This window comes from Chaetodon auriga, chromosome 4, assembly GCF_051107435.1.
Source record: "Chaetodon auriga isolate fChaAug3 chromosome 4, fChaAug3.hap1, whole genome shotgun sequence".
Classification (NCBI taxonomy): Eukaryota; Metazoa; Chordata; class Actinopteri; order Chaetodontiformes; family Chaetodontidae; genus Chaetodon; species Chaetodon auriga.
Window position 1 is genome coordinate 16,864,538 of NC_135077.1, and position 10,357 is coordinate 16,874,894.

At 40.5% G+C, this 10,357-nt stretch overlaps 2 protein-coding genes across 2 annotated transcripts; one reads left to right on the forward strand and one right to left on the reverse strand.

The window, feature by feature from the left end:
• Nucleotides 1-2,197: 2,197 nt before the first annotated feature.
• Nucleotides 2,198-3,906, reverse strand: LOC143319046 (P2Y purinoceptor 14-like). The gene is made up of 3 exons (XM_076727614.1): nucleotides 3,760-3,906; nucleotides 3,377-3,633; nucleotides 2,198-2,786 (listed from the first exon to the last, which is right to left on the reverse strand). Exons 1-3 carry the CDS (start codon nucleotides 3,904-3,906, stop codon nucleotides 2,198-2,200), a joined length of 993 nt encoding a protein of 330 aa, XP_076583729.1.
• A 2,427-nt stretch (nucleotides 3,907-6,333) lies between these two features.
• LOC143319087 (microfibril-associated glycoprotein 4-like) lies at nucleotides 6,334-9,992 on the forward strand. The gene is made up of 5 exons (XM_076727680.1): nucleotides 6,334-6,441; nucleotides 7,040-7,237; nucleotides 8,158-8,254; nucleotides 8,421-8,588; nucleotides 9,721-9,992. The coding sequence occupies exons 1-5, from the start codon at nucleotides 6,427-6,429 to the stop codon at nucleotides 9,990-9,992; spliced, it is 750 nt and encodes a 249-aa protein (XP_076583795.1). The 5' UTR covers nucleotides 6,334-6,426.
• Nucleotides 9,993-10,357: the final 365 nt, after the last annotated feature.

Consider the following 10,357-nt stretch of genomic DNA (forward strand, 5'->3'; position numbering starts at 1 on the left):
TCTTAGTTCATCATCCTGAAGGCTCTGCGTTTGATTTCCTCTCCGTGTTTGAAGCGAGCCATCAATAACTGTGCAGTTAAAGTCAAGCAGCTACAGACTCTCTGCTCCTGTGATGGGAAGATCAGAGAGAGAAGAGGAGTGGACAGGTAACTCATACAACCACCAAAATATACAAAAAAGAGATGACTGGAACAGGCACTTCCAGTCTCTGGGTGTGTGTTGTGTTCAAGTACAGAACTTCAAACTAAGATAAACAACCTTCAGAAAACACAGACGCCGGTACAGTGTACAATAAGATAATGGTGTTTATTGGGATAGCAGTGTTGATCAGGTGGTCCACGACTTTTGATCCAGACTTAAATTTCTCAACCATGACAGGATGGATTGCTATGAAGTTTTGTACAGACATTTATGAGTATGGATCCTTTGACTTTGGTGGTCCCCCTGACTTCCTGTAATGCCACCAGCAGGTCAAAGTTTCCCGTAACACAGTGAAATATCTCAACATCTACTTGATGGATTTGCACATTTTGTAAAGACATTCCTGATCCTCAGACAATGACTGATTTCTTCTAGCGCCACCATGAGCTTGGCATTTGTGGTTTTGAGTGACATGTACTAAAAACCATCAGTTGGATTGTCATAAGACTTGGTGCAAACACTCATGTGCCTTCAGTAATATATCTAACTTTAATATCTTTCATTGTCACATCCAGGCCAGTTATTACCTGCTACTCAGCCACACCTCCCAGCTCACCTGCACTCTTGCTCACCTGCACACCTGTTTCCCATTTACCTGTCTCCCATTTATCATTCTCACTATATAAGGAGCCCAGTCACTACCATTCACTTGCCAGATTGTCATTTCTCATGCTTGACTCTCCCGCAATCTTCTTCAGCATGTTTTCCATCTGAACCTGACCTGAACTAGCGCACTAGATAGATCTTGATGGGACTCCAATTAAAAGAGTATCCTATTATAAATACTCTGGTTTCTGGCTAGATGACAAGCTGTGCTTTAAAAAAAAAAAAAAAACACATGAATGAACTGACTACATCCTTAAAAGTAAAACTGGCTTTTTATCTAAGTCTTGTGTTCATCAAGAAAGCAAATTGTTTAATCAACCTTTTTACCCATTATGGACTATGGTGATCCTAAATTTCCATGAGGGATCAATAAAGTCCTATCTTATCTTATCTTATCCTGTCTTATCCCTTGATGTAATTCATGTGCATTCTTCTGTTAGGTTCATAACTGGGGATGGTGTTTGAATGCATCAGTGTTTACTACATGAGCAACTTGGGTGCAGTCGTCAGCATTCAGAAGACGGCACTGCTTTCTGTTTACCTATAAAACACTTCTTGGCAAACTACCACAGTATCTCTCATGTCTTAACTACAAATCAAGTTCGCACTGCACTTGGACTAAAGACTATTTGCTCCTTCAGGATCACCATGCCAATACAGAAACTGAGAAACTAGCTCTTAAAACATTTTGTACCACACAAATGGAACGACCTCTTAAAACTAGACACACTGATCACTTCTAATCAATTTGGTGATGTGAATGTAGGTGTGTCCCTTGAGTTGATGTTATCTCTCCTGTTGTTGACCTTTGCTATGAAACTTGTTGATGTATCTTTCATGTGTCTTAGTTTCATTGTTTCATATGTTCTGTCATTTTCAGATGTATTTTATATGTGTTGTTATCAAGGCATCAATGTAAAAGAGCTTTCACTCAATGGCCTTCTCTGTTTAAATAAAGGCCATATATATTTGTGTTGGTTAGAAAATTAAAAACAAAAATTGCAATGTAATACCAATCATGAATTGTAATAAGAAATGACTCATGCTTTTATTTTAAAACCATTACTCACAATTATCACATTATGCACAGTTATTATTACATTATGTTTCCATCACAAAATTGTTTTTTATATTTTACATAATTAGATTTTATTATATTTTTCATCACAGTACTGCAATTCTTTCATTATGTGCAATTATTTATTATCAGATTTTTATTACATTTGTTCATTTTATAATGGTCAGTGATGTTTTACATTATCAATTTGTTTTGCATTTAAGATATTATTTGCAGTTATTATATGCAGTGATTACATGATCAGTTATTGTTTATCATAGGTCTTGTAATTTTTTATTACATTGGCAGTTCAAATGCTGTGTACAGTAATTATCAGTTTACAGACCGCACTCTCTGGTTAAGCTGGGTCCTGAATGACTTGCAGAAGATGAAGTAGATGAGCGGGTCCAGGCAGACGTTGAGAACTGACACTACGATGGTCAACTCCATCAAGTAGGAGAAAACCTTGCTCCATGAACAATACCTCCACAGGTAAGTGTTGGGAAGGCGAACCAGGTGGTAGGGGACGAAGCAAACGCAGAAGACACAAACCAGCACGAACATGTTCCTGTGTGACTTTGCAAGCTTCGTGGAGCTGGCGGACGCTGGCTGCCTCTGCTGCGCCAGTGACACCTTGCGAGAGGTGCTGTAGTAGAAGAAGATCAGAGCGACAAGGACACACAGGAAGATGGCGGTGGAGCAGATGTGAATGATCTTGTAGAGCAAAGTGAGCTGGCCACTGTGTAAGACTTCACAGATCACTGGGAGAGAGGTCAAAGGCTTCTGGGTTTGGAATGACAGGATGACGTAGGCGCTCATCATAGCCAGAAGGAAAACCCAGGTCATAGTGGAGATGATGTGGGCACCCCGCACTGTCTGCAGAATGTGAGTTCCTAAAGTTCCTTGAACAATCTTCAGATATCTGGAGAAAGGAGAGGCAGGATACACATACAAGGTAAAAAAAACAATATGTGGAAAACACAGCTCAATGAGAGACAGGGCAGACAAAAAAAGTAAAAAACAAACCAAACAAAGCCCAGAGTGGCGAAAAGGTTTGCCTATAAAAATGCCCTTTTAGAAGCTGACATTAGAGGATCGGAGTGGTCGCGAGGTGGAATATGGGACCGGGAGATCAGATATATATCTGGGAGTAAGATCATGCAGAGCCAGAGAAGCAATCAACAGGGGCTTGTAGTTTATTCTGAATTTTACAGGAAGCCAATCGAGGGAAGCAAAAACATGGAGATTGTGTGACTGTCATAAATTCAGCATTCATCTACTGATGCCCTCAAATGGAAAACTGGGAAATTGTTTGATGTGACGACCTGAGTATGTGATATCAATGCTGTGACAATAAAACTAATCTCTCCCTGCCGTTCCAGTAGTACTCTTAAGAACACTCTTGCTCTACTCTAAAAAAGGAGCAGTACTTTCAATTCAGTAGTTTTGTGTTTCCGGTATGTTGACCATGAAATTAATGCAAGTGCACGTTGCCACTCAGCCCTGGCCTACCTGTTAGCAGCAATGTAACCCATGAACAGGATGCTGGCGTACATGTTGAGAAAGAGGGCGGAGGCACCAAAGTTGCAGTAGATCAGGCGTAAGGCCACAGAGCTGCTGGTGTATTTGGTGATGCGGATGGGGAGACAGAGGCAGAGCAGGAAGTCAGCAGCTGCCAAGTTCTTCAGGTAGACCATAATGCTCCTGGACACCTGCCGCTTAGCCCGGCAGAAGTAATATATGATGAAGCCGTTGAGTAGGAAACCCACCTGCACAGAAAACCAGGTGAGATTTACAGTCACAATAAATCTTTTACATGTAAGTGAAAGTACATGTAGCTTTAACTAAATTTCCAACATATATGGGTCCAACCAAAAAACAACCATGGTGCTCACCAGAAACACCAGACTGTAGACCGTCATGAAGAAAGGGTATGCAGACGTGTGGACCTGATCACAGTTAGCTGAACCGTTGACTTCGACCTGGTTTGTAATTGATGACTGGTTGAAGGATGAGGTCACTTTTAGTCCTTGGTCGCTCATTTTTCTGGTAACAGAGGTGAACCCAATTTACAGAGCAACATGTACAGAAAAGTACACCCTGCAACAAAAACACTTTGCCAAACAGCAGTCTAAAGCCCTCACAATGACCGAAAGATATATATATATACCACTTAAAGGAACCAATGGATGAATTCAAGTCAAACATCGTCATATATCCAAAGCAATGTAGGAAGCAACTGGTAACAAATACTGTGCCATGTTGTACCATCAGATGTAGCATACATCCTACTTCCTGGTTAGCTGCCGTGATGAATACGCAGATTTTAGATAGAGAAATGTCTAACACTTGAATGTCGGCATCAAAGCAGAAGAGAAGATGAAATACCTGCAGCGTTTACCTGTCTGCGCCTGCCAGTGTGGCTGTCTAATAGAAAGACTGTGCACTGTCCGGCTTCCCTCTGCACAGCTTTCACAACGGAAGAGCAGCTGCAAAAAAAAATACTGATGTGGTTATGATGTCTTCAGCTGTGCAGCAACACTATAAATAAGAAGGAAGACACACATACTCACTCACACACATGCACTGCTGTGGAGATGGCATTTCTATCTTCCTGTGTGGTTATGATAAACCACAATTACCTGTGAAGACACTTTTAAGTCACTCTGTGGGCTCATGGGATGGCAGTCTGTCAGCCAGTCCACAACTCTACAACAATGACACTCTTCGATGAATTGCCATGAAATTTGGTTCAGATGTTCATGAATCCCAATGATCCTTTGGTGAAACGCTGACTTTTCCTCTGGTGCAATCATGAGCTTGACATCATATTGAAAGCTTCTGGTTGAAATTTGCTATGTTAAACATTAATGATTTTTGGGGATCACACCTTCGTGATGGTGTCCACACTATGTTTTCTATCCGTCTATTGATCCATTTTCATCCAGGTCTGGGACTGGAGGTAGCAAAGACACCTTTCTAGCCACGTCCTCTCTGATCCATAAGGCCTGATAGGATTTGCTACAGTATGATCCCTCCAGTGTTCTGGGTCTGGCATTGCAGGAGGTGTCATTGTCTGAACCACCTCAGCTATCCCTTACTGCTGCAAAAGAGCAGCGGTCAGTCACTACCCAAAGCCACCACATGAACACTCCACATCTCTGCTGTGCCTTCAGACAAAAGTCCACAAAAACCACAAATACAAGGTGTAAGGTACAAGACTTGTTAAGTGCCTTAAAGCCACTGAGAATGTGCTTGAGTTGCTCAGCCGGGGGTGCAGACACACTTCTCTGACATACAACGAACAAATGCATCTCAGCAAACGTCCAAATTAAAACACTTCATCGTACACATGTGCGCCATCTCGTTCAGAATCCTTCTGTACTTTTTTGGCTTTTCATGCAAGATGTGAAGAAGGTGAACTTTGCATCCTGTGACCAAAAATGGTAAATATCCGTCATTGAGATGCGGCCACTGTCCTGTCACGATGACAGTGAGTCAACGTGAAAACAAGATTACACACAAATTCACTCAAATTCGCATGTAACCTCATGTAATCTCTTGTCTTTAGATTCAAACATTTTTCAACTTGAGCAAAAACTCGAAGCTTATCTTGGGGCTTGATGGATCTGCTTCATATATGTACAAAGATCAGAGTAAAAAAAAAAAAAAAAAGGAGAGAGGCTGAAAGGAAATTACACAAAGCATGAAACAGAAAGTTTGTGGTGAGTTCTGAGCATAGTCACAAGCTGAGTTGAACACAGACTCACAGGCACTTAACATGTGCACAGTTAAGAAAACTGTCTTTTTGGGGAAAATGAACACAAGTGGACAGGATGTGAAAATTTAGTAGTAGTGTGGAGAGTAGTGTGGACTGTAGAAGCACTTGAGTCACACATATCACATTACAAGAGAGGAGAATTCCAGTATTGCTGCTGATATTTGTGCCTTTGTTGGGGGGGACGCTGAAGTTGTGGTGTTATTATGGGGTTTCCCCACACAGGACAGGATCAGCAGCCCAGAGTTTTAAATTAAAATTGGAGTTTCCCCAATTTTGTACGTCACCTGCCTGTGGTTGTGTTTGTTCAAAGACACTGCAGCACGTTGGGTGGATGCTTGCAAAATATTTTTGCACTTGTTTTGCTTTTTGATTTTGAGTAGTTGGGTTTAATGAGTAACTAGATTAGAAGTATTCTCTCGGGGTGAGTCATAAACTTCAAACATTGAGGTCATGGGGGCAAAGTCCACAAGTGCATTTTCTGAATATCACTTTCCTTCTGAAGTTATTTTCCGTCGTTCTTTTTCTTTCTATTTCTAATGCCTAACATCAGGTCCATGAAACCAGAACCTTCCCTGAACAATGAAGTGAAAATAAAACTTTGGCCTCTATAAATCCCTGAATAATACTGATAAACTTTATGAAACCGGAGGTCTGTGTGAGTGAAGCTTGTCGCTGTCACAGGCTTCCACAGACACGCCCTGCGGGAACTCTTTAAATGTGCCTCCAGAGGTTTATGTCAACAGATTGACGGAGTGCACTTGAGCTGTGAAGCCGCCTCTCCATGATGAAGATGCAGGTAAGAGCTCAACCACATTCAATGCAAGCTGCAGAAAACACTCTGACATTTAAACCAAATCATTTTATTCATGACAAACACTGCTGCTCCTATGTTCATGATATGGTCAACATGTGGACTGAGCTTGCTTTCACAGCATAAATGATTTTCATAATTTAGGATAATTTTAATTGAAGTGATGTAGCTGAAACCATTTAAACATTTTGCTTTTACGGGTTGAATTAATCAATAAAACTGTAAAAACAGTTCTGTCGAGGTGAACAGTCACCTGATCAGTCACCTTTCTCACTACCATTGTAATTCATATTTGTGGGTGTTGTTAATTGATGCCACTGAGGATATTATTGTTAACTTTATAGTGTTGTTAGTGCATGTTAATAACAAACACAGCACTGCTCTAATGCAAACATCCAGCGGCACGTGTTCACATTCACCCAGCAGGGATATCCCAAATGTTGTAACTGTTGTGTGCTGACGTATCTGGGTAGTTTCCGACACAGTGGGAACAAAAAATGCACACACTACAAAAAGTAAAAGAGTAAAAATATTCATCCATGAGTGCAGGGAATCACTTTCATCTCTTTCTCCTTGCATGCAGGTAACTTTATTTGTAGCTCTCCTGGCTCATGTGGCCTCAGTTCACGCTGTGTCTGAGTTTTATATGCCCATCGACTGTGATGACATCCATCGTAATGACAACACCACCTCCAGTGGGGTGTACACCATCTATCCAGGAGGTCCCGCCATGCCCCTGAAGGTCTACTGTGACATGGAAACGGACGGAGGAGGATGGACTGTCAGTACACCTCATATTGTATCAGGTCTTATAATCTTAAACATGAACAAACATCAGAATAAACCTGCTTGTAGAAACACATGGCCGCTCGTTAGGGTCGTTCATTTGGTCATTTTACCCCTGAGGAGTCCATTCAGGTGACTTGCGAGTCTTGAGGTCTGTACTCGAATTATGAGATCGGGGACTTGAGGCTTGACTTGGACTTGACTGCTGTGAGACTTGACTTGTGGTCTAAAAGTCTCCACCTTTCAACAAAATACCACAATGATAAAGAGGTGTTATATGAGAAACAGGCAGTCACTGCATGGTCACAGCTTAAGGTTTATTTTCTTATTTCTTATGCCAGTATTTGTCAGACCTGTGCATTGAAAGGCCTTGCTCTCAGTGAAAGTTCAAATAACACAGCCGTGAAAGGGGAGTGTTTACTGTGTCATTTCAGTTTTCAGCATTTAGACCTGGAACACTTACAGTTCAGATTCTCTTAGGAAAACTCATGACTTGATGATTGAAGGTATGGTTTGACTGAGACTGTTAGCACCATATTAGTGCACAAATAAGACAGTGGTATTGGTCCTCTTGTCTTAGCAAGTAAGAAAGTATGTGTATTTCCCAAAGTGCCAAACTGTTCCTTTAACTAAACACCAAACGACAGAAGATATCAACTAGCTGGAGAATATAATGGAGCACTGAGACGCTTACTTACATTTACTGTAGCTATAACATGCTGACAGACAATCCTCAAAGTTGCACTTGATTTAGTTATCCCAGGTCTTGCTAATTGAAGGCAGAGTATTGCATGTTAAATTACAATTACAATTGCAAGTCATTTTGGCAGACGCTTTTATCCAAAGCGATGTACAATAATAAATAGATAAATAAACGACTAAACCTATCTCTGTTGCTCTGGTTCTCCCTCTCAGGTATTTCTGAAGAGGCTGGATGGGACTGAAAACTTCTACAGGCCCTGGAGCCACTACAAGACTGGATTTGGGAATGTGGTTGGAGAATATTGGCTCGGTGAGTTCTTGAGGGAAAACGGCTTTAAAATCATGAGGCCTGTGTTGCTTTCCATCTTGATTTGCTGAGGTGAGATGAACTATGAGGTGTGAGGTTCAGAAATGAGTGTGATAAAGGGCTTTGGTGCAGGAGGTGAAATGAAACAGATCTTTGTGCACCTTTTCAGGGCTGGAAAACATCTTCCTGCTGTCTGCGAGGAAAAACAATGAGCTGCGGCTTGACATGACGGACTGGGAGACAAGGACGGCGTTCGCCCACTACTCCTCCTTTTCAATCGGTCCTGAAAACACTGGATATCAGCTCCAACTGGGCAGCTTCATTGATGGAATGGCAGGTGAGGATCCCTGGCTGCGTATTTGTTAAGTTTGGGTTTAAGAAGTCAAGGCCAGTGAATGAATGTACTGCAGGATTTCTTTTTATGAGAAAACGGTCCCTGTATCCCTTTTGGATTTTTTAGAATCAAGGCTGATATTCAACAGTGAGCCTGGGGGGATATAAAATTGGCCCTTAAATAATTTATTTTCTAAGTTAAGTTTTGTTGTGTCCTTATGGACTAACGGGTTAGAAAACCATAATGATCGCTGTGGATCTCCAGAGACAAATTAAATGTATCATATGAACAAGAAAAATGAAACATTAATGTTCCTTCACTGTATTTTTTAAACATCAGTTTCATTTTTAAGACATTATGCATGTGTAGCTCATTTATTTAGAGATATCTTGTTTATAGTAAGTAGTAGTAGTAGTAGTAGTAGTAGTAGTAGTGGTAAGTCGCAAAGGGACATTACAGAAATGAATGGAGTGAGAAATCTTATATTCCATTTTGTAAAAAATGAAGACCTCCCACAACATTATTAGTATTTTCTTTGCAACTTCCCTTTTCACAACTGCAATCCCCTCACCCCAGTCAAAACAATATATTTATGGAAAACATAACAAAACGGTGACAGCCATTCTATAATGTCCTATTTTAAGTATCTTTATAAATAAACTTTCTCAAGAGAAGGCTGAAAGAAATATAAAACCAGGATGAGAAAATCTCTTTGCTCCTCTCCCCTTTCCTGACTCCCCCTGCCCACTAATAACTTACACAGTCCCTACATTTTCACAGTTAATCAGCAACATGTGACACCTGTGTGTTACTCAGTTTCAGTGCCAACAATATGCATACAAAAATAAAAAGACAATGTAAATGTAACTTTTATTACTGTTGTGTCAAATATAATCGGTCAGTATATTTTAGGTGCACAAGTCGAAAGGAAATGGTTGCATCTGCCCCGCTCACCTGATGTTTCTTCCCCCCTGAAAGTGTTAACATCTTTACAGCATATTACTTTTATCCTCTTTAAATCTGTTTTATTACTAATTAGTCATAATACAGCTGCAGACTGCACGCAAGCATTTCTGAGCATCAAAGATCAACTTGATTTAAACCTGGCTAACATTGCTTTTGTCCTCATTTGTAGGAGACAGTTTGACAAATCAAAACAACATGAAGTTCACCACCTTTGACAAAGACCAGGACCAGTGGGAAAAAAACTGTGCTCAGTATTATCTAGGTGGATTCTGGTACAATTCCTGCCATGTGAGTAACCCCACCGGCATGTACGCGCCTCATGGTGCCATCGGATTTGAAAACGTTCATGTCATTTGGCAGACGTGGAAGGACTGGAACTACTCCCTCAAGACTATTGACATGAAGATCAGATCAGCTGCTAAGTGTTCATGCAGACATTAACCTGATAATGTTAATGTTACAGGAAAATATGAAAAATACAATCAGTCAGAATGTTTTAGTTCAACAAGCTGAAATTTGTAAAATACCTTGTGATTGGTTTTGATAAACCTTACATAAAAAACTTTATTGTCACAGATGTATTATTATTATTATTATTATTATTATTATTATTATTATTATTATATGGTGTTTTTCACTGTTCTCTGCTGGGAACCACACAGCATACTGTTTACAATCTACAGCCATGTTACCTGACTCTGTGAGGCTACTTAGCAATGCTAAATGCTAGTCAGCATGCTAACATGCTCACACTGACAATGCTAATATGCTGATATGTAGCAGGTGCCATGTTTACAACATAGTGT

Bases quoted from the DNA above. Each gene is read 5' to 3' on its own strand.
- LOC143319046 (XM_076727614.1), bottom strand. From the start codon at position 3,906: ATGAGCGACCAAGGACTAAAAGTGACCTCATCCTTCAACCAGTCATCA. The intron at 3,634-3,759 runs GTGAGCACCATG...TTTTCTGTGCAG, and splicing joins TCTACAGTCTGGTGTTTCTG to GTGGGTTTCCTACTCAACGG. The intron at 2,787-3,376 runs GTAGGCCAGGGC...TCCTTTCTCCAG, and splicing joins GGTTACATTGCTGCTAACAG to ATATCTGAAGATTGTTCAAG.
- LOC143319087 (XM_076727680.1), top strand. The intron at 8,255-8,420 runs GTGAGTTCTTGA...GCACCTTTTCAG, and splicing joins GGTTGGAGAATATTGGCTCG to GGCTGGAAAACATCTTCCTG. The intron at 8,589-9,720 runs GTGAGGATCCCT...CCTCATTTGTAG, and splicing joins CTTCATTGATGGAATGGCAG to GAGACAGTTTGACAAATCAA.